Source organism: Cyanistes caeruleus, chromosome 14, assembly GCF_971803275.1.
Source record: "Cyanistes caeruleus chromosome 14, bCyaCae1.hap1.1, whole genome shotgun sequence".
In the NCBI taxonomy this organism is placed as follows: Eukaryota; Metazoa; Chordata; class Aves; order Passeriformes; family Paridae; genus Cyanistes; species Cyanistes caeruleus.
The window spans coordinates 20,557,538-20,581,209 of record NC_141714.1 but is presented as its reverse complement, the minus strand read 5'-3'; the positions used below and the strand labels follow the sequence as shown (position 1 = coordinate 20,581,209).

Sequence of the window (23,672 nt, the reverse complement as noted above, 5' to 3'; positions counted from 1 at the left end):
CATGGCGTCAGGCCTGTCAGGCTGGCCTGGGTCTTTCACCCTCTCTTCCCCACTGTGGCTGCCAGTGTTTGGGCTGAGCACAGGCTGAGCCAGCCCTGCTCCCATGGACTGTGGGGAAAGCCATTGTGATCCTTGACAAGACATTTACCAACCATGAGCTGCTGCTTCCTTGCAAAGGAAACCTGCACCTGAGGTCTCATCTGACAGAGGAATTCCTGAAACATCAGTGCTTTATGGAAACTGTATTTCCTATTTTCTTAAAGCAGGTGCTGTCCCTGGCATGAGCACAAAGAACGTTGTTATGTCAGCAGCAGCTTTTGCAGCTTTACTTTGCTCTTTTCCCCACAAAGCCCTTTGCTCTGCAGCCTGAACTGTGAACACATCTCTGGGCCACCTGGCAGGTGAAGTGTGCTTGACTGCAGGGCTTCTCTGGCATCTCCCGTGGCATCACACGGAGACCGTTCAGTTTTAGCCACAATTTTCCAGGTGGCTGTGTGAGGCAGGGATGGAGGCATGGATGGGGCAAGGAGAGGAGCTGGAGGAATCAGTAGATGGCAGAGTTGTTCTGTCCTGCTCCTCTCACAGGTTCACAGGGATTTTTATCATGGATTTGTTACCAAGATGAAGGCCCAAGGCTGAAGGTACTCAGCCTGGCCAAAGTGCAAGCTGGGGCTGGAGCCGGGCTGAGCATTCGCACTGTTGTGCCACAGCTGCAACAGGAGTAGAAGCATGAAGGGAAAGGTCTCCATGTAATGCCAACATGACCTGCTCAGAGCACCCTGGCTTACAGCTCCGAGGCAACAGGGCTGTGTGACACCACTGCAGTGTCTATACACGCATGGAAGGCAGCACTGCTCTGGCTTTGCATTGCTTTGCAAGAGATTCAAGATTGGTTTTGCTGCCTCTGACCATGTATGCAGTGTACTGGCTGGACTCCCAGACTGAGATGGCTGCATGTGAATTTTCCACAGATTCCTGCTGCCCCTGGTGCTGCCTTCTCCATGGGGTTGCTTAGCCCCAAGCAGGGACCAAGGATTTCCTCCCCTAAGCTCTCAGGTCAGAGCAGTGTTCCTTGTCTGCCCCTCACACCTTTGGCTGCTCACCCTGCCTGTTCATCACCTGCTGCTGACAGCATTGCCACTCTCTCTTGCTCACCCTGGGCCTGTGTGTGACTCCAACGGGATCCTAGTTATTTGGAGCTGGGAGTACAAGCCCCCCAGGGGATTCAAAGATCAACGAGGAGAGAGGAGAAATGACAGCAGAGGCTGAAAGGGGATGAGCGAAGAGCCACAGATGTGAATCCTGTAGTGGTGAAGAAAGCCCTGTGATGAGAGCCTTGTGGAGCTCGGTGTGTGAAAGGTTTGGGAGAAGATGAGTAATTTGCATTAATATTGCCTTGGCAGGGGCTTGTGGTATAATGGAGAAGAAACAGGCAAAAGATTGAACTAGTGACTGCTAAATCTGCCTCGGGAGATTGCTCATGTCTTGATAATTTCCAGTCAGGATCAAGATGATTTGCTGCAGGATGTGCTGCTGTGCAGCTCCAGTGGAATAACCAAGCACAGTCAGCCCAGGACTCAGCCATGGTGAGAGCTCAGTGCAAACCTCCACCTGTGGAGGGAGGGAAAGGAGAGAAAGGCTGGATAGAAAGATAGCTGATTCTGTCTTGTGTCAGACAGCTGATTCTGGGTTGTGTCTTATACACCTCCCAGGACACGAACCCATACAAAATTCTTGGGAACCCATCCCAGCACTGCACATGGCATCTCCTCCCGGACTTTGGTAAAGTGCTATGAAACTGGGTCATAATGCCTGGATCCATTGGCACGTCCCAATCGGTGGCCAGGGACCTTTGTGGGATGGTGGGAGCTGAGGTGTCTCTGCTGTGGCAAGGCTGGGTAGTGGCAAGGTTTGTCTGTGGAGCGCAGCAAGTACTTGGAACCAGCTGCAGTCACGGCTGCCAGGGGCTAAGCCCCACTGTGGGGAGAGGAACGGCAGCATCGTCCCTCTCCTCCCGAGGCTTTTGTTTTGTTTGTGTGTCCCGCACGAATGCTGAACATGCAGTCCCGTCTGCCTTTTTGTCCCGACGGGGCAAGCAGGGAGGAAGGAGAGATGCAAAGTGATGCTCGGACCCTCCCCACCCACCCACTGCGCCGCGCCGTGGGAGGCGGCGCTGGCACCGCCAGCCCTGCAGCCTCCCCGGGTTTTGCTTTCCCCCACTCCTCCCCTCTCCTTTCACAACATGAAAAGGCAGAACCTCGCCGGGGCGTTTCGGTGCGGTTTTGATGGGCGCAGGCCCCCGCGCCCCATGCAGGGTGAGCAGCTTTCAACACTTGACCGAGAAGGGGGGAAGGCACGGGATGTTCTGCTCCCTTCCGCCGTGACTCAGGCAAGAGGGGCTTGTTTGGCAGGACCGGGGCCGTGGGCCTCCCCGCACTGGGCTCTATTTTTAGGAAGTTGGGAGAAGTAGGTGCAGCCTTCACAGCAAGTTTCTAGTGCCATTTGTGGTTTCGCAACTACAGCAAAGCTCAGCATCAGCAGTTCCGAGGCCAGGTGCTCTCTGTGGTTCAGCACAGCAAGGCTGGCATTGTCGCACAGATGTGGCATGAAAGCCACACGCCCTTTGGGGCCCTCCATCCTTTGCGGGGTCACTGGGGCTTTTTTCTTTGCTGTTCCCTGTGCTCCCTCCACCTTAGTCTCCTGGGGAAAAGGCTGGCTCGGGGTGCAACCATGGATTGCACAGAAGGGCAGGGAGGGGAGGGGTTAAGGAGGGAAGTGACCCTTGGAATGGGGTTGCTCAGAGGGACAGCAGCACCCCAGTGCCACCCCCTGTTGCTCTTTTTCTATTATTCTTTGCTGCTCTGGAGGGTGGCAGAGAAGATGTCTGGAGAGGCAGATGTCACCTCACATCTGCGGGGAAAATGCAGTGGAGATGACACTGTCCATCTGATCTAATCTACCTGCTGGGACCACCTGTGTTCACATCTGCTGGAGCTTGAAACTTTTGCTCACACAAACTCACATGGGTTTATCCATGGCTGAGGACCATGGGGAGCAATGCTTGGGCTGCAGCCTGCCATTGCCACCATGGCAACACCCAGCATACTCTGCTCTTCTCTTCCACCGGGGTGGTGTGACTTTCGCAAGCATTAACACGTTTTTCTCTTCCTGAAACTGCTTCTTGCTGCTCTGGACTCCAAGAATTTTCTCTTATTCATACTGAAGTAGATAATGAACAGAAACTGCAATACAACCTTTCCTTCTCCAAATGCTGGTGATATTTTCTGTGGTTCTCTGGCTATTTCTGTCCCCTCTTCCTCTCTGATGGCAGGTTGTCCTGGAGACATGAGAGCTCAGAGGATACAGGAGAGTGAAAAATCTAAAGAGGTGAAAAAGCAAATGGCAGAAAAGTTCAAATTTCCCTTCTGCCCCTGGCCCTGGGCTGAAGGGACTTAATTTAGGTTTCTTTCATACAGTCCTTTCTGCATGCCTACCACAGCATTGCAGGTAAACTCCTTTTCTGACTCAGATTAAAATCTTCTTTTTGAGTGTATTGTTCTTAGCACAACACCCAGCTTTTGTTAATTGTAAATATCATCTGGGGCAAGCAACACATTTTAAAAAGCTAGTCACGAAACCACAGTGGGCACCCAAAAAAACCCAAAAAAATCACTCTCTTCTCAGCAGCTTTCACCTTGCTGCCTTCAGAGATGCTTCCAGACTTTGACAGATCAAAGGGTCAGGCAACCGGATGTTTTTTCAGTAAACAAAACTCAGAACCCCAAGTACAAATGGAGTAAATTTGCTGATCAGTGGAAATACCACAACTAGGGCAATAGGAATGTGAGCAATGGATCACATTTTCCCATTGTATCACCCAGGGGTTATCTGGCTGTAGGAACTGTGCCACTTTGGGTTCACAAGTGGGTGGACATGGTTACGTTTAGAAGTAAAGTTGGTGGGAGGTGAAAGAAAACCCAGTTTGTTTCTGGTGATGGTCACGAAGTGAATATGTGACTTCATCTTCCCCGGGATTATTCCATGAAGGCAGAATCTTCCTTCTGGTGTTGGGTCGTCTCTTCCTTGCTCATCATCTCTCTGGATCATGCTCCACTTTCCCTAAGACTGTGTTCGCTGCTCTGCTAAGCTCTCCCATGTTCCTACAGCAGTCAAACAGGGATATGCATCCCCCCCATCCCTACTGTGCATGTGAGGTGGAAACAGAGCATGTCCCAAGGGGCAAACAACCCCCCATACTCTGCAGCATGTCCTCGGATTGCACGGTTCCAGAACAGCAACGGTTCCAGAACAGCTCACTGGGGGTCTGCCTGCCCTAGGGCTTAGTCAGCTCCTCCTGTCTGATCCAGCATTTGTGGCAGAGCAGCCGTGGTGGTCCAGGTTGAGCCAGAGAAGCCTCAGGACCAGGTGCTGCAGAGTGGATGGCTCCCAGGGGTTGCTTCCCCTTTTGCAGCAGCAAAGGGCTGCATTGCTGGTGTGGAGCAATGGTTCCCTGAAGAGGAGCTGCACTGTCATATTTTCCATCTGGTTTCTCCTATCAGGGTGCTGCCAAGGAGCAACTCAGCTTCCTGATTTGCAGCACAAGCTGGCCAACTGGTGATGTTCTGTGCCAGGTACCCAGAACTGGAGCCTTTCCCCATCCTCCTCACCAAGCCTCTCAGCCCATCCAAGGTTCCAGCCTCCCCACCAAGGCGAATGCAATGGAACCAGCTACATGCTTGGGCTTTTCAGCATTTCCTACAGGTTCTCATTTCAGTGAAGCAAATGCTACACAGAAATATCTTTGGAAAGGTTTTGACCACTGGAGAAAGCCAGGGCTCAGGAATAGCTGTGCAAAAACTCTCTGCAACATTCAGTGCTGTGGTTGCCTCTGTCCCAGCACATTTGGGAGCAGTATTAAATTATGACTTGTGATGTAATTCAGTTTCACATGTAGTGACTTTCCCCAGATGTGTTAATTTTAGAGGAAACTCTAAAGAGCCCTGGAAAATACTGGTGAGTGTGATGGGGCTAAGGCAAAGCATGAGGACTTTGGGGAACTGGTGCTGCTCCCCACTGTAGCCTTGTGGCCCTCAGCTGTCTGGGGTATTATTGGGAATTTTCAAATGGCTTTTTCCCTGTGACAAACTTGCTATGGTATGGACAGTATGCAGGAGCTTGATGTCAGACCAGATGCATGAGAGGAGGCCAGGCTTGGCCTTTCCAAAGATTATGGAAATTTTAAGACCAAAAATAAACAAATAAAAAATAAAATAAATAAAATAAAATAAAATAAAATAAAATAAAATAAAATAAAATAAAATAAAATAAAATAAAATAAAATAAAATAAAATAAAATAAAATAAAATAAAATAAAATAAAATAAAATAAAATAAAATTATCAGACACTTGGCAGTGGCCCCAGGTTGTGTGTGGGCTTGGTCCTCTGCAAAGCAGAACTGCAAACCTGAGGGACCAGGTCCAAAGCTGAGTGATGCTAAGGAGACCCTCTCTGGGAACACAACTAGCGTATCCCCAGCACTGTTTGGGTCCCCTTGCTGCCGCTGGGAGGACACCCCTGAGGAGTCTGGAAAGCCCTGGTGAGCTGTGCAGCAACATAGCCCTTGGATGGTCAGGGTGTTTGGGCAACCCTCAGAGTACGAGCACTCAGGGGGAGGGATTCCAGCAACTCTCTCCTCTAGAAGACGAAAGGGAGTTGACCTCAGAACTGGCACCCTCTTTCCAAAGGATGAGCCCTACTCCTCACTGCAGAGGTGTGACACTCCTGGCAAACTGAAGGGTTACATGACTCCAAAGCACCAGCCAGGGCCTCAGCCCTGAGCTGTCCTCTGCCCTGTTACTCAATTGCTGCCCACAAAGACCCTGGAGCCATCCCACACTTGTGATTAGGATGTTATATTTAGGAGCACAGTGACCTGTTAAGGTCAAACCCTGATTCAGTTTCAGAGGTGTTTGTGCTTTGTTATCAGCATTTGCTTTTGCAGCTCACAGCACCTTAACCACGCAGGGCAGGATGCGGGAGAAAAGGCAGATAGCAAATGCAGATGCTGGACTCCATCCTGCAATGCTCTAAGCAGCCCCAAAAGGCACAGTGTAACCTCCTCTCCTGGGGCTGCTGGCAAGCAGGTCCTGTTCAGCAACCCTCTACCTTGGCAGAATCCAACCCTATCTTGGCTGTGTGCACATCTGATAAGAGCATCTCTAGCACACCACTTTCAAAACAGCTCTATATGATGGTTGATGAAACCTTCAAACCAGCATCCCAGCCCTCCTCAACACATTCTTGCAGTCCCTCTCCTTTCCACCCCAACAACCCCCCACATTTATTCTCTTTACTTGGAGAAAATTAGGTCTGTCCCCCTGCTGCAAGCAATGAGGACCCCCAAGTATTTACTGTATATTATTTTAGCAGTGTTACAGGTACTCATGAATGTTGGATTTGTGAAGAGCTTGGGGGCAGGACCTCACCTACCTGCAGCCAGCTGGAGAGGGTCAGGGTGTAGAGAGGACATGGGTTTCTCAAAGTTACATGGCAGTGTTGCTGGAAGGTCAGAAGCTGGCAGGAGTATCTGGCATTCCCAACAGCCCTACATGCCTAGGTACATAGATAGAGGTAACAGGGATAAGTGGGGCAGGGTATGAGATGGCTTGTGCCCTGAGGCACAGGGTGAGCACCTCACTAGGGTACCAAGAAAGCTGCTTAAAACTTGTCTCTCCAAACTGATGGCCAAGCACCAAGCCCAAAGTCCCATTGTCTGCTGAGGAGCATGAAAGCTGTGCCCACACCAGGGTCACAGTGTCTGTACAGATGATCCTTTCTCCCAGATCATCCAGCCTACCCAGGCAGAGACATCACCCATGGGGAACACAAGGGAGAGCAGAAACCAGCACAACCCACTTACCTCAGCAAAGCATCTTCACTGCAGGAATCAACCTTCTCTGAGAGGAAATGAAAAGCAAAAAGCCATTCTTCCCCTTTTGAGAAACAAACAAATTTTTGAGTGCTTCCCAGCCCCTGGCAGCCCACAGTACTGCTCAGCATCTCTGTACTTTTATTCAGTCTTCATTTCTTTTAAGGAAACTTGCCACAAAACTTTCATCTACAGCAGTAAAGAAAACCCACCACGGAATATTTGAGAGTGATTGAAGGGCAAATATGAATATTCAAATAAAGAATCTCTCTCTGTTTCTGGTAGAACAGTAGGAAAAAGCATGGAAGTGCAACAGAGAAGAAAGTCTAAGCAACTTTTTTGTTGTTGTTTTTTGTTGTTGTGGGAGATGGTAGGGAACAAATCTATCCACTACGAACAGCTTTTTCCAGGAAGTGTGGGTTGCTGTACCCCGTATCCTCTGAGCAGCAGGCACTCGCACAACAGTTCTCATGCTACTTGCAAGCATCGCATTTGGAGGAGCCCCAGCAACGTGCACGGAGGATGAACGAACCCTATGGCCCTGAGGCACCCCGTCCCATCAGCAGCACATCTCCTGGCATCATGAAAATGTTCATGGGCTTCCTCACTCTATTTATTGTAGCGCAGACCATTGGGACTGTGCTCTTCTGTTTGTATCTTCACATGAAGATGGATAAGGTAAGCGGAGAGAGAAGGATATCTGTCTCTGCTGGATTGCTGGCATGGTTTGACTTCATCTCTGGTGAGATCTGTTCACCAAGAGGATGATCACAGTGGAAGATGATGCTGATCACTGGATGGAGGCAGCAGTATCATTTATCACACCCAGGTTCTCATTTCTGCTTTAATTTGCCACGGAGACATATGTGGGAGAAGAGAACTGTTCATCTTGCTAACAAAAGGAGAATGACCAATCAAGAAGAGACATTAAGAGTAAACCTGGTAGATGATGGCTAGTCTGGGGACAAGAGGGTGTGATTTAGACATGCAAGTGGCTATTTTAGTCTTGGTGGTGGTTTTTCTGATTTGTAGTACTTATTAACACTGTGGCACTAACTGAGAGGATGAAAAGTCCTGAAATGAAATTTTTTTTAGTGTTTCAATGATTTTACCAACATCTCACTTCAGATGCTGTCTTTCAGTTTAGGGAAGAAAAGATTTGACCTTAGTACTTTCTCAGTTTTAGAAGGTACACAGTACCAGTGATCCTGTCCCATACTTGGGACAATGTTTACCAAAAAGTTAAAGTCTGGAAAGCTGTTTTTGAGCTTGGTATGGATGCAGCTGTACTGCATGATGCCTAATATCACCAATCTAAAGCTACTTTTCTTCAAGCCAGAAACAACTGCCATGTAAAGAAATACGTGTCTAAAACCCAGAATGTATTTTCTTACCAGATACACTGATACAGTAGATGTTACTGATTTTTACATGTGTCATTTCAACTTAAATTGAAATTTAAGTGTGTTGTTTCTGATCTACAAGGGTGGAGACGAATGTTGAGCTAGGGGGGCTCTAATATCAGAGGGCTGGAAGGGGACTTCACTGCATGGAGATTGCAGGCTCTCGTGAAGGAGTCTGTAGAGTGTCTCTGGCAGGGGGAAATGGACTGCAGAAGGATCAGAGGCAGCTGAAATGTAGTCACAGGTGACAAGAGGGTTTCAATTGCTTTCAAAGCTTGTGCAGGGGTTCAAATCTGACCCTCCACATCGTAGTGCTGCCTGTGCAGAGCTCTCTGCCCAGCTGTGTGTCCTCATGTCCAGCTGCACTTTCTCTTTACCATTTAACTGAATGTTAGGTTTTCGCAAGGAACAAAAAACACCAAAAAACCAAACAGGCGTAAATTTAAAAAACAGTATTTGGATGCATTTAATTATTTTCTTATTGGCTTTCTGATTTTATTTTATTTTTATCTGAAGATTTAGCACAATTCAGCCCCAGCACACATGTTGTTTCGTTTTGCTGGCAACACTTTCAGTCAATAAGTGAGAAATCAAAATCTAAAGCCTCTCTTTAGTCTAGACAGGCCAATGAGGGGCTGAGTGAGCATTCCAGCTGCACGCTGGGGCCATTGGGGAAGGAGCTGCGAAGCCCAAGCCCCTGAGCTACCCACTGGGATTTGTGTGCCTTTAGGAGAAGTCAGAGATAGACATTTAAATGAATTATCAAGGTGATAGAAAATAGATCCTGAGCAATCCTCCTCTCACCTAACATTGTCAGTCAGGGTGAGCTCCACGGGTTCAATTCCCAGTGGATGAGGGCACAGATGCTGTGCTGGATGTCTGGTGGAGCTCTTGCTGCCCACAGTTTGTGTGCCCACCTCATCCCAGTGCTGAACATCTGACCTTGAGCTTCTCAGGCTGGATTTATTGCTGGCAGGAATGCACCATGGCTCTGCTGCTGGCTGTTGCAGGTTTCCTACGAACATCCCATTGACCCTCCCTTCTCTCCCTTGTCGGCAGATGGAAGAGGTGTTGAGCTTAAGTGAAGATTACATCTTCCTGAAGAAAGTACAGAAATGTCAGACAGCAGAAGGTCAGAAGTCAACATTATTGGACTGTGAAAAGATTATAAAGGGCTTCCAGAGCATCCAGTGGAAGGTACATGCTGTTGGGTGGATAAAGATCCTACTGAAGGGGGGAGGGGGGCTCCCAGTCACACACAAAGCTTCATTCCAAGCTTTTTTTTTTTTTAAACCATGGGTGCCCTTTACTTCAGGGCTGTGTAGCACATGTCCTTTTTGATACTGTATTCTCTTTACACTATATTGATATCATTCAAAAATCTCATTGATTTTTTTCCTAAAATGCTCTTGATAAGAGCATATCCAGCTGCATCATGCCATGGTATGTATGGGGCTTGTGATGGGCAGGATGGACCTGAAAGGTCCACCTTGGCTCTGCTCCCTGATTCTGGTTGGAAAAGAATTGATTTTCTGGTGTCTGGCACCTTGCTCCAATCCTGTGCTGGTTGGCTGTGAGAATGCTTGTGGCCACCTGCCACTGGGAACACTTTTCCACCCACTTTGCCCAGGTGTCAATGACAGTGCAAGGCTTGGGCCAGGAAACAGAGCTTCTGACAACTGGTGAGAAGGAGCATGAGGGTGCTGTGCAAATTGCCACCCCGTGGACTCAGGGATGGTATCTCTAGTTGGAGCAGTGGCTCGTTGCCTTTGGATGCAGAAGAGCCAATTTGCATTACAATGTCCTCCTGGAGTGGTTGAGGGAAGCCCAACCAGGGATGAGGAGCTCTCATCCTGCTCAGCCCTGAATTCACTGCTTAGGAGTGGCTGTGCTGGTCAGAGTAAACAGGAAAGAAACATTTCTTCCTTGTTGTCAGTGTCTGATGACAACAAACGCCTCAGCTAAACCTGCCTCAGCTAAACCTTCAGGTTTGCAACAGTACCGAACAGACCACCAAAAATTATGCCTGAGGTAAGCTGTGCTCAGCAGTCCGGAAAACTCCAGCTGCAGGGCAGGGATGTACAGTGGCAGCACTTGCAGCATGGCTCTCCCACATGAAAAGGAGATTTTTTCTGATTTGTTTATCTCATTGTTTTTGATAACTTTTACCCATCTTTTTAATTGAATAAAACCTAAGTCCATAAACCCTACAAACTCTGCTGCAAACAGTCCATGGTCATGTGTGAAGCTGGGGAAGGAAGAGGGGCTCTCTGGTTTCAGGTATCCTCTGTCAAGAGCTTGCAGGGCTATTTGAGCCAAATATCACCAACTCCAGCAGTGAGCAGTGACCAGAGCATCCTTTATGACGAAACTTCCAGCACTGTTGATTTGGAAAAAACCCATATATTTTTGCTGTTGTAACAGGATGGACCCCCCAAGGAGCAGCCCAAGTTTGAAATGCAGAGAGGTGAGTTTCCTGGTGTAACCAGTGCACTCATGGCTTGTTGGGGCAGGAGGAGTTCCTTGTTCTGGAAAGCGGTTTCCTTCAACAGCCCATGAGTTTTTCAGGGCTCAGTGTCGAGGCAGGGGTTTGGACCATCCCATGGGAGTAGGACTGAGCTCGGTGTGGGCTGGCAGAGGGGGACACTGAGCATGTCTGTCTCCCTTGGGTAGGCGGTTCTGGGTGCCAGAGTAGACAGTTTGAAGTTGTTGAAATCAAACCCAAAATTAAATCTGTGGCTTTTTTACATCGCAGGTCCTGAGCACCGTGAGCGTGCCCATTTGATGCACAAGAATGAGACATCTGTGGCAGGTGAGGTGTGGGCACATCCAGGTCCTGTTCCAACAGCAGGCAAGGTGGCACCACCTCCTCAGCAGGCTTTTTCCATCAGAGGCTTCACCTCAGAGGCACCTGCAGGTCTTTTCTGTGTGGAAGCCATGTTCTGCCTCATTCGGGGCTGGGGGTGGAATCTGGAGATGATGTTTTGGCCTGTAGAGAAACATTAAGGGTAGGAGATGCTGCAGTCCCTGCGGAGGAGCACTGGGGAAACAGTGGGTGCCAAGGCATCAATAACACTGACCTTTCTAAATTGCAGCAGAGAAGAGGAAGCCAGTTGCAGTTCACCTGGCAGGTCAGCAGAGCAACAAGGAAGGCTCAGGTAAGAAAGACTCACTCAATCCTACCTCAACCAGGGAGCCAGAGGGACACAGCAGTGTGCATTCCCAGTCCTGCCCCATGGCTCTCTAGGATAGGGACAGGGACAGAACAACTCCAGCACAGAAGTGTGTCCTCAAAACACAGCAAACCTCCCAGTGGTCACATCACCCCGTGCACCTGTGCCACATGGGGTTTGCACATCCTAACTGTCCTCAGTAGCCCTATGTGTGCCTTCCTAGAAATGCACCACAAGGGCTTAACCTTTCCAGGGTTTTTTATGAGTGGAAAACTTTTTATCTTTGTATTTAAGGAAAACAACCTCACTTTTTTTGTTCTTAAAATGGATCTTTTTGCTCTCCTGGCCATCTCTTGCTGGGGTGGCTGCTGCAGGAGGGCTCTGCTTGCATTTGCATCTGTTGATTTAGTCCTCACCCATAGTGGTCCTGGTAGCAATATGGGCTGAGTGAGGGCTTTACAGTTGCAACGTAGGGCTACAAACTGATTTAGTCAAGTTGCAATTATTCCCATCCATGGCCACATTAGGTTAGAGATATACGTGAGTCCTTTTGCATTTGTGCATCCCACTGTATCGACTGTGGCTGCTCTCGCTGCTCTGTCCCCTGGCATAGCCTTAGCTGAGACACTTCCCACAATAGCAAGGATTACCAGAGTATGAGCTTGCAAGGTTAGTCACTCCATCTGGCAAGGATTTCACAATCTGAGCATATCTGATTTAATCCTGTAGCAACTGACAGTATTTGACAACTGCTCTTTCCACCTCTGATGCAGCATTTCACCCAGAGCTCAGTCTACCTGTGGAAAGCTTAGTGTTAAATAAGATCAAAGAAATTGGAAAGTCGCTGTATTTTAAAACTTCCTGCTTAAGCACTTGTTGAGCCTAGAAAGCAGGGTCCAGAGAGCAGCAGTGTCCTGGAACTCAACTCTATATGGGGAAACATCCCTGTGGGATGCTTGGTCAGACCCCATGGGCTGTGTGGCTCCCCCAGGACTACCCATGGCTTATTGTCTCTAGGCTGGGGCAGTCAAACCCATTATTCCCCTTGGAGCCAGGCTTGCTCCCCTGGCTGCTATTCCAGGTGTCTCTGTAGGCTGGGGGAGGCAGAGGTCCAAATTCCAGAGGTCATAGATATGCTCAGCCCCTAGAGCCGTGGTTTCCAGGTCTCTGTATAGGCTTATCTGTACCAACTACATGAGTTACTCTGATGACAACAAAAGCGTCCCAAAATCCATGGCAGATCTGTGTGGGCCATGGTCCTGGCAATGGGAAGCAGCACTCACTGTGCTAAGCCCTTGCAGCTCTGCACCAGGCAGGGATAGCAGCTGTACAATGTTCATTTTTGTACTTCCTTGGTAAAGTCTCACCATCCCCAGAGGCCAAGAGGAGGAAGGACTCTGGAGGAAAGGCAGCCCCCAGCTGGGAAAAACTGGAATGGGAAGAAGAAGAGCAGAGTTGCAGCATATTTTGGTAGTGCTCTGAGGGCTTGGAGGGTGTCACACTGAAGTCCATGAAGGCAGCAAATGGAAGTGACACAGTGTTTGGTCTGTTGGGGTAAACACAGGCAGTCCTCCTCCCTAAGCATTTATACTTGCCTGGATGATGGAAGCTAAATGTTCCTCTATTCACATATTGAGTCAAGGCTGACAAAGCCAGTGATCAGCAACATGGGTTGAACCTGCTCTGGCCTAGAGGAAGGGTCCCTGCTCCTCTGGGCTGGGGATGGTGTCCTGAGCTGAGTACCCCACTGACTGCACCCTGCAGACAGACAGAGACTTGGAGGCCAGATGTCTGTGGGTGTCCTCCCAAATCAGCCTGCCAAACTGGAAGTCTCTTTCTCTGAGCTCACCTGCCATGCTCTCTCCCTACAGTGCTGGAGTGGAAGGAGACCATGTATGGCCCCACAAACAGCTTGATATCCAACAAGGAGGGAAAATTGAAGGTGGAGGAAGCAGGGCTCTACTACATCTACTCCCAAGTCAGCTTCTGCACCAGGGAAGCATCTTTGGCACCCTTCACCCTCTATATTTATTTGCATATCCCCAAGGAAGAGGACCGGCTCTTGGTGAAAGGACAAAAGACACAGAGCACCTTGAAGTCCCAATGTGAACTCCAGTCAATCCGTGTGGGAGGTGTCTTCAACCTTCGAGAAGGTGACATGGTCTTTGTCAATGTGACAGACTCCACGAAAGTGAAGTACAGGCATGGCAACACCTACTTAGGAATCTTCAAAGTGTAGTGAGGAAAGGGCTGTCCTGAGATGGGAATCCAGCCCAACTTTCTTGAGCAAAGTGCCTTTCCCTTTTTCCCTTATTTATGTTCCTCTGCCTCTCTGTTTTTCTTGTTTCTTAATTTGTATATTTTTTTTTTTATTTATTAATGAGGGCCAGGGGGCCCTGAGAACATGAATGGAACAAAGTTTGAAGCTGTAATTTTTTTCTCTCAGATTTTTTTCTTTTGCAGCTAGTGATTTGGTACATGCTGGTCTTGAGTGCCTGGGTCCACCACACACCACTTTCCTCAAAGGGTCAATGTCCCTGTAATGTCACAAGAGTTTCGTTTGCCAAACTCTACCATCATTTCTTTCCTTGAAACATGGGATGGCTCAGGGCACTTCAGCCAAGCTGCATTCATACATATCTCCACTACCAATCTGCTTACAAACATCAATGGAAAAACATAAAAAGGCTTAGGAACATCTCCTCTAAAGGAATCCTTAAGCCCAGCACTGTTTTTACATGGTAGCTGCTGGTGAGGTAGTGTTGCCACCCCAACTGTTTCCTGTATGTGGAGAACCCCCTTTTTTCCATCCATGCCTGTCTGTGAAACTCATCCAGCTTCCTCAGGGTGGCACTGCCTTGGCTGGGTTCATGCTTGGTGACAATTGCTCCACACCAGGGGTGATTGGTGCCTGAGAGAGGACTGCAGCTTTCGAGGCAGAGAGAAGGTAGGGCACTGGTGGTGGTCTGCTCTTGGTGATCTGAATCTGTTCACCAGACTGTCCTCCCACCTCTGCAGGCAGAGGAACCTTTGACTGTGGACAGTTGAACTCCCCTGTGGAAGAATCACTGGGCACCACCATCAAAACTGGAACTACACCTTCTCCTGAGACGCCTCCTACCTAGGGAGGAGGACCAGGAAAGCATGAGAGTGGCAAGCCCACCTGCTTCTTCCCTCCAAGGCATATGTGCAGAGCGTCTTTTGGTTGTCCAGTGAGGACATGTCCACAGTGGCACTTTTTCTGGAGCTCCAGGAGAGTAGGACTGTACAGATGGGCAGGACCCCTCTTGAGCAGGGGATACCTGGGTGACACTGCACACTAGGGTCTTCCCAGCCCTATTGTCCAGCTTGGTCTGCAGGGAAGGTGATCAGGGCACAAGAATGTTGATGCAACATTTTAAAAAAAAACATTTAAAGATGACATGTGATGACTGTAGTTTTTGGTTATACAGGTCACACTTACAGGATCAAAGTTTGGAAATAATCCTGGATGCCAACATATTTGCAAATGGGAGAGCTTCCAGATTTGGGCAGTCTTTAGGCTTTGTTGTGCTGGAGGCTGCAGCTCTAGTCCTAACATGGTGCCCAAATGCCACCCACTGGTGGAACAGAAGGTGCATTCTTTGCAGAGCTCACTGCAGATCTGGGTGCCCTGCACAGCCTCCTCCAAAGTCAATAGAACTCAGGGATGGTCTGGTTTCACTATAATTTGATAAGTATTTTTCGGCTATTCTCCAAAACTGCCCAACTTTCTTAGGGCATTGACCAGTCTTATCTGACATTGTGTATAAAGACTGTTTGTTTGATTAAACCCATCTTATGTTTGTGACCAGAGAGACTGAGTGCCAGAGGACTGTGCACAGCTGTAGCTGCGTTTTGTGGCATAATTCCATGTTTATGGTTCCCCCTTCCACAGTGTGGGATTTCTTCCATTAATCATTCCAAAATTAATACAATTTATGAATTAAGACATAGGTGGCTCTGTATGTTTTGAACACCACTCACACTTCCCAGCCCCAGGCTGAGATTTCACAGGGTCCTGCTTGGGGTCTGGGGACCAAGAGGGCAGTGGGGTGACATTGGAGGTCACACTGGGGACAACCAGTCCCAGAAGCCTCCTCCACCTCCATTCCACCATGCTTCTTAGGGCATGTTGTGGTGCCAGGGCCAGGCAGCACTAGGGGACATTTTGACAGGAGAAAGAAGCAGAGAGCTCCTGCCTCGAGAGGCCAGTGAGCCACCGAGGCTGAAGCCCCCAGCACAGCTATGAAACAGAGGGGTGTGGACTAGTTTTAACAGGATTTAGGACACCTGACTGAAAGAGGATGATTCCTGCCTGTCCTAAGCCTGCAGGGATGTCTCTGCTTTGGAGCAGAGGGGTGGATGCTGCACATGCTGCATGTGGAGCTGGGCAGCTGCTGCCTCCCATGGCACCCTGTGATGGTGTTGTGACCACATCCCTGCCTCTGCTGAAATGCAGCCAGCCCTGTGGGCTGGACTCATGAAGGCAGTGCTGGGCTGCCTGAAGAACCACAAACCTCCACAGGGGAGGTGGAGATGCTCAGTCATGGTGGGAGTGTGGGTGGAAGCTACAGAAGAAAAAAAGATGGTGCAAACTGGCATGGCCTGAGACAGGGGAGAAGCTTGGGGCAAGTGGATGGGGAGGAGAGAACTGTGAGGATTGAGTGTGTGGCCAAAAACCTCCAGGAGTGGAAAACTTGCTCGTCACAGGCAAGGAGAAATTGTGATCAGTGCACACTTGGAAGCCTCCTGAAGCTCCCAGCCTCAGTGGTCAGGAGCACCTGCCAGAGACCTTGGGCTGGGCTGTGATCCCCAGTCCAAATCACTGAGCAGGAATCCAAGAGCTGCATTTCATGTGGCTGAGGAAAACAATTAGAGAGGTGAAAAGAAAAACAGTCCATAAATTCTGCAGCAAGGGCAGCAGATGCCAACTGTCACCCCCCCTGCCTGTGGGCTGCCTGACCAACCCCAGCCCCTGCCACGCTTTTGCCTTTCTCAGGGCTTTTGTTTCTTGCCTCTGTTTCTTGACTTGCCAAAAATAGCCTGTGGGATTCAGATGTGAGGTAGTGTGTGGGAGGGGACAAGATGCAACTGCTGCCATCCAGCTGTGTCCTTCTCCCCCATCCCTGCCTGTTGCCATAGCTGGCACCATTTCCACTCCGCATGGAAAATTTAAAGGTCGTCAATACACTGATTTTTCCCTTGAAATGACACCACTATGACAGTCCTCAGGCAGTAAATTTTACTGTTTCCAAACTGATTTTTGTTCTTTTGGAGTTAAGAAGGGGTTGAAATTGTGATGAATTTGCAGGACACATCAGCAGGACTGGTACAGGGGGTGATGGATGAGCAGTGGCAGGAGCAAGCAGCGGCATGGTCATCTGCTGGGAGGGGTGTTTTTCATGGTTCAATACACACTGATCCCTTCCAGGGATAGGGGAGTCACAGCTTCTCTGGGCAACCTGTGCCAGGGCCTCACCACCTTTACGGGGAAGAACTTCTTTCTAATATCCCATCTAACAGTTCCCTCTGGCAGTTTCAGACTTCAGTGTTTTTCCATGATGCAGCCAAGGCTAGTGCTTTTTTTTCCCTTGTTTTTTTTCTTACTCTGAGTGCTGTGTTTGGGGGATGACACCAGGGTCCAGCCCTTCTGCCCTCGATCCTTCTGCTGTGGGCTGAGACCGCAGACCGTGGTACATCTCTACCAAAGAGTTAAAAAAACCCAAGCCTGCAGGAGACGTCTTGTCCAATGGTGGTAGACCAAAGGAAATCCTGTTACCACACCTAATTGCCAGAAAAAAAACACACACTAACTAAAAAAAAAAAAAATCTTAAACAGGCAGGAAGTCACTTATCTACAGCAACCGCCTGGTGCAGCAGAGCAGTCTGTTCTCCATAAAGCATTCTTGTGAACCAAGTGCACGTGGAAATGCATCTCCTGCCCTGGCATCAAGTGCCCTTGGCCTGCTGCAGGTCTGGGTGATGGTGGGAGCAACAGTCCAAGTGTCAGCATCACCTTTCACACCACTATTCCTGCCAGTAAGTCACAGAGGGATGATGCTACCATGGCATTTTGAGGAAATCAGTGACGCCCAGAGCAAGCACTGGCTTTGCTTTCATGGTTGAAACACAAGAAGCAGCTCCAAGGGCTAAGAAGCAATTTTTATCCTTCTTTATTTGTTGAAAATGTCAATTAAAAAAAGTGTTCAAAATAAAAACATGTTAGAAAAGTTGAACTTGCATAAGTAGTTTACAGTAAATAAACTTACATGATAAAGATACACTAGAACGTAGCTGACACAACATCCATCTAAAGACAGACTCACTGGAACCTATTTACAAAGCACTGTAAACAAAGTAAATATGGAAACATTGCTGTCCATCTGGCATGGCTTCTTTTCCTTTTTATTTTATTTTCTTGTCTTTTTTTGGCTTCTAGCTCTTGACGAATACTTGATCTAAAAAGTCCCAGTGTGCCCTCCATCACATTACATCTCACAAACATGCGTATGTACATAGCATGGGTTTCAACTGAGCCTGGAGGCAGCGAGGACACATTTCCACCCTCTCCCTGGAGTGTCAGTGGCCCTTGGTTCGTTCTGTATGTCATCAGCCCAGCTTAGGGCAGGCAGCAGGGCCAGGCAGTACCGAGGGGTCTGCGCATGGCCTCCCTGAGCAGCAGAAAGTGCAGCAAAGGTCCTGCTCCTGGAAAACTATTCACGAGCACAGCAAGGCTGGGCTGCTGACCAAACCACCCAACTGTGTGCCCAGGGAGGGATGTGGGGAGCTGCCATCCGACTGGGATGCTCTGGGGATGGCAAATGTAGGCAGACCTCTGTTTTGCCCTAGAAATAGCTTAAAGAGTTTCTTATTACACTCCTTGAGATGTTTTGGGGTCTACATCTCCCAAAACACCATTTGCAATGTACTAGCTAAATTTTAATGGCAAGGAGGGAGTTGTAATTATTGCCTGTGTTATGTCCTTCACAACCAACATAATGGTGTGATTTTTATGAGCTGTGGTGCCTCTCACACCCTGCGACCATGCTGCCCTTTGAGATAAATAAGACATCATTAACTTTAACAGAAGGAAGGGAAGGTGCGGGAAGGGAAGGTGCGGGAAGGTGCGGGAAGGGAATATGAGTTCTAAACTAGGGTATAACACCAAATAAGATAAGGAAAGCTGATACATATGCATGTTGCCTGTGTGCTGTGTTTGAGGAACTGTGCATGGATCTGTGCAGGTGTTGCACATCCTTGCCCCGGGAGTGCTCCAGCTCTTGTCAAAGTATAAATACCTTCCCTATCCCAAGAGAAAAGTTCCTTTTCCCTAGCAGAAAGCCCCTGTGAAGCAGTGTGGGGAGAAGTGGCCACTGGCTACATTCCCAACCCTTGAGAAGGAGTGATGGAGAGCATAAAGTGGGCAGAAGGGAGCAGGGGACCAGCACATTTGGGGTTGTTTTTTTGTTGTCAAACAGTGTTTACATTTCATACAGAGAAAAGCATGTTCTGCAAGAGGAAGCACAGCAAAATTATAATCTCCTAGGATACCTGGACACACAATGTGAAAACAAAGCAGTAGGTAGGAATTCTACATCATGCAGAAGAAAAGGGATGGGGGGCAGAAGAGCAATTACCTGTTGTGCTAATCACGAGCTGTAAGGAGGCAGCACTGTGCAAAATACCTTCCTATGCGCTCTGACAGGTGCTCCAGATCTGGCTTCCCCAAGGAATTCAAATATCTTCATAATTGCACATTTTAATCAGTATCAAGGCCACACAGGAACCACAGTATTGCTGGGCTCTAGTTCGCTACAGTCAACTAATGGGAAAAAAGAAGATGGATGGGAAAACTCCCCCAGTTGTGATTATCTGAAAAGAGGAGCATGGTGCTTTTTTGGTTTCTGCTCAATGCCACCTCAGTAATGTTTTCATTCAATAAATAGGTACTGGTTGGTGCTTTTGGAAAGAATGAAAGCATTAAAAAGTGCTTAAGCTTATTCTAAGGAAACTGCTGCCCAAGCCTTTGTGAGCAACAATCGCTAGCAGAGTTTGTATTTGCTCCCAGTAGCAGGTACAATGAGGTATTAGTTGCTGCAGATGAATTGTGAATCATGGACCACTTGCTTACTGGTTCAGTTGTGATTGATTGTTTCTGCTTTATTTCCTTACTGAATGGAAGGAAAATTATTTTTTTCTCTATGATTGTTTTTTGTTTGTTTTTTTGTTGTTGTTTTTTTGGTTTTGGTAACAAAATACCCCAAATCAACAAAATAAGGAGCAAGAAGAGGCAAAGGATCCAGTTCCACTTTCCAAAAATACATCTGAGGTCACACTGCCAGCAGCTTCTCCATGAATTCAGGCGATCAGGGATGACTTGCGCCCTGTGTCCTCCCTGCCACACTCATCCGTCTGCTTCAGCAGCCTTCTCACCAGCTTCTCCAAATCCTTCCTGGACTTAAGCTCTTCCTCCAAACACTGTTTCATCCTTTTGTTTTCCTGCAAGGTGAAAAACAAAGGAATAAAGATGCAGTTAATGCCCATGCACTTCATGCTGCGGGGTACTTCCATGCATCTGCTGCCTGATGCCTCAGAGGTGACGAAGTAACAGAGACATTTGATAGAAGTTCATGAGGATGAAGAATGTAAGTGGATCAGACCACAAGTAGCCCAAACAGACCCCTGCTACCTCACAGACCTGCACAGAAATTCCCTGACTTTGGGCAGGCAGAAACATCCTCCTGGAAACTGAATTTTAGCTTGAAGAACCCTTTTCTCCTCCGATTGTTTCTCCCACCTCCAGACTTGGGACTAGAGGAAAGAGAACATATTTCTTCTGTGTCTGCAAGAATAGGTGTCTACCTGACCCCTATAAAATGAATGGTCAAGCAGAAAGAGCTTTTGGAATAAGGGGGGGATGTTTCATGTTACCACAAAGACCAACTACTCCTCCCCTCTTGCTGTCTCTGGCACTCAAGCATGGAGGATGCTCGAGTCTCCAGCTGAGCCAGGGAAGGTTTATGTTGAATATCAGGAAAAGTTTCTTCATGGAAAGGGTTGTCAAGCACTGGAATAGTCTGCCCAGGGAAGTGGTGGAGTCACCATTCCTGGGAGTGTTCACAGAATGTGTGAGTATGGCACTTCAGGACATGCTTTAGTGGTGAACATAGTGGTGGTGATGGGTTGATGGTTGGACTTCATGATCTCAGAGGTCTTTTCCAGCCTTAGAGGTTCTATGATTCAGGGAGGTAAACCAGAAGAAAACTAATGCTCATTCAGGAATTTGCAGGATTGGACTAGGATCAGCAAGACTTTTTCCGGCACAGACCAGCTGAAGATGACCCAGCACAGACTGGTTTGCTTTTATGCAACTCCCAGCACAAACAATCCTACCCAAATTACCTGCTTCAGCTCTTTCACTTCATCTTTCAGTGCATAAACTGTGTCAACAAGGCTTCTGAAAAATGAAATTAAAGAAAAAGTAAATTAGAGTTGGTGTGCAAGAAAACAGTGACAGCATGGGAGGTGCTGACAGGAAAGTTGCATCCAGATTCTGCTTCCCGAGCATCAGGCTGCTGGCTGTGAGGGAACTCTGGAAACACAGCCTAGGAGCATTTATAGACCACTGGTCCAAAACTCAGGGCTCTTTTCTCAAACTTCAATACCTTGTTCTGCTTTGAATTATCAGCAAAGGTCTGTGGCTTTGGCTTCCTTGTTTATGCTATGGCAATAAATAACAATGACTTTAAAGGTGGAAAAGTCTGAGCATCTTTTGTACTGCAGACTTGATTCCTTGAGGTTGTGCTGCAAAAATCAAACATGAAAGGAACACACTGACTGGGTTGGAAAGGAAGAGGTACAACACAGTCACACAGATGCAGAAGTTACAGAACAGGCTGGGAGCACTCACAGGCAGGTGCTAGCCAGGCTCCTGAGAGGCAGCAACAGTGCAATACATCAGTAGTTAAAAAAACTAAGAGCCACTTGCTTGATTCTGTCCTTGCTGACCCCACTATCCTACATCTGGATAAGCCATAAACTTGGGATCCAGACTCCCAGAGGAATACAGGCACATCAGGGCAGCTGGGAAGGCAGCTCTGTCCTTAAAAGGGACAAAATGGCAGTTGAAATTGTCTGGTGGTTCTTTGCCAAGACTAAGGCAGCAGCCAATGACACCAGGCCTGCTCCTCTGTGGAGACACAGAAGGAGAGGGCATTGGCTTTTAATGCTCTTCCAAAAAGTGACACAGGGATCTATCTGCAAGTGAAGAGCAGCCACACTTACTTTTCCTCCATGACCATCTGGCCATTGCTTCGTGTTTCCTCTATGATGATTTTCTCTTCCTCAGGAAGCAGGACTTGGGGGATGGAATCTTTACGGGAGCCTGTATACAAGAATTATTCATGAGGGAGAAAAAGGGGTAATCTTCCCTGGTGCCCATGCTACATCAGAGAGTAGCTCTCATTCTTCCTGTTCCACCATCAGCCTGGGGCAGGCTGGAGATGTGAGCTACATCCCACTAACCCAGTGCTACAGCAGCAAGTGGAAAATTTTCAAGAGTACTCATTCATCTAAAGTTACATCATGACTTATAAATGAAACAATTCAACTAGGGTCAAAAGCTCCCCAAAGAACCATGGACTCCCTTTTTTCTATGTACCATTATTTGACAGTTCAGTGATTTAATTGGCTGACACCTCACCAGCAATGATAAATAGCTATATTTCCAGAGCTGAAGATGCTAAGATAGGTTCTTATGAAGCAGGTTGTTCTTAAACACACAGCTGATTAAGAGATAATATTCATGCTTCCTTTCTAAAGCTATAAGCAACTTGAGATTATCATCAGGTAATCACTGGTGAAATAGCAGTGTCTCATTTGCTCTCCTACCTGCTTCATTCTCTGTGTTTAGAAAAAAAAACAATGGCAACTAAACCACTAGGCAGATAAAGCTTTCTTATCTCAAAGATTGAACACTACAGTTTCCTAGCATGAGTCTCATTGCTGTATGATGCAACATGTGTTTTTTCCCAAAGGGATCATCAGTGCTGTGGGCAGAGTAGGAGCTAAATAATGTGGCTGTGTGCCCACCTGAACTGAGAGCTTGCTGGAAGCCTGCCCCAGTACAGTATGCCTCAATCACCTTCAGGATCTGAGCATCCTCCTCCAGCGCAGCAGTACCTGTAAAACATTGCAAACAACAGCAGGCACAAAAAGCAAAGTACTCTGGCCTTGTCTCTCCCAGTCTTTGCTCCCAAGCCCCTTGAGAGAGTCATGCCATTTCTTTGGCTGACTGTCTCTGGGACTTTGGCCAATCTGTTTTGAGGTCCTTTACATTTTCTAGCCTTTGTGGCATCAAGCACCATGACCAAATGGTGTGAAAACTCATCTGTAGTTGCTCATCTTGGCAAAACTCAGGGGGTGATGCCCTACTTTGGGTGCAGACAGCACCCGGAGATGGGCAGGCAAAGCAGCCCTAGTGTGGGAAGTCTGGTACAGCAGCACCAGAGCAGGACTTGGAAACACGAAGTGTTAATTACCAGCCTCTGTTCACTGTCATCTTCTCAAGGGAGACAGCTCATCGTAGAGCTGTGCAAGGCAGCTTGACAATGCCTGGGTGACCATGGCCTTTTGTGTAAAGCCCCCAAGGTGTGCTCCAAGTGGACTTCAGAGAGCCCTCAGGACACCTCTCTTTGCCAGTGAACATACCTGTTGGGATGGGGACCTTTTTGTTTCCTAATTCCCCATGGACACTGTTCTAGGACCTGCTGGCATGGCCAGGTAAGGGTTTGTCCCAGCTGTCAGACATATTTCTGTGACTCTTGTTGTGCAGGTTAATGCAGTTTTTAACTACTTGGAAGTAGTTCCTCAGCTTCATACCCAGAATAAGACTAGCCACAACCCATGACCTTGTGCTAGCAATCATGAGTAGGGTGGTGGCATGTCTGGCAGCCATAACTGGGAGGGGAGGAGGGATCTGTTAGAGGCTGAGGACCAGTGCACTTCCAGAAGTCTCCTGTGCTCAGGAGCATGGAGGCTCACAGTGAGAGCATCCTGTCACATGCTGCACTGCAAGAAAGGTTGTTTTCAAAGTCTTGTGGAGATCACTGTGAACACAGAAATCTCCGGAAATGAAAGAAAAATAG

The 23,672-nt window shown here is 48.1% G+C and overlaps 2 protein-coding genes across 8 annotated transcripts in view; one reads left to right on the top strand and one right to left on the bottom strand.

Moving 5' to 3' along the window:
• Positions 1 to 7,259: 7,259 nt before the first annotated feature.
• On the top strand, positions 7,260 to 15,339 carry CD40LG (CD40 ligand). The gene is made up of 6 exons (XM_023925882.2): positions 7,260 to 7,607; positions 9,392 to 9,529; positions 10,757 to 10,799; positions 11,088 to 11,144; positions 11,428 to 11,490; positions 13,377 to 15,339. Exons 1-6 carry the CDS (start codon positions 7,452 to 7,454, stop codon positions 13,742 to 13,744), a joined length of 825 nt encoding a protein of 274 aa, XP_023781650.1. The 5' UTR covers positions 7,260 to 7,451; the 3' UTR covers positions 13,745 to 15,339.
• A 2,337-nt stretch (positions 15,340 to 17,676) lies between these two features.
• The window catches only part of ARHGEF6 (Rac/Cdc42 guanine nucleotide exchange factor 6), a 39,127-nt gene continuing 33,131 nt past the window's right edge, over positions 17,677 to 23,672 (bottom strand). For all 7 annotated transcript variants that reach the window (XR_015276404.1, XM_023925884.2, XM_023925883.2 and 4 more), the window contains 4 exons: positions 22,618 to 22,707; positions 21,811 to 21,910; positions 20,929 to 20,983; positions 17,677 to 20,025 (listed from right to left, as the gene is read on the bottom strand). Coding sequence is in view for 6 of the 7 variants with exons in the window: in XM_023925884.2 (XP_023781652.2) it covers positions 19,885 to 20,025; positions 20,929 to 20,983; positions 21,811 to 21,910; positions 22,618 to 22,707 (386 nt within the window). In the remaining variant the exon portion in view is untranslated. The remainder of the gene's footprint in view (positions 20,026 to 20,928; positions 20,984 to 21,810; positions 21,911 to 22,617; positions 22,708 to 23,672) is intronic.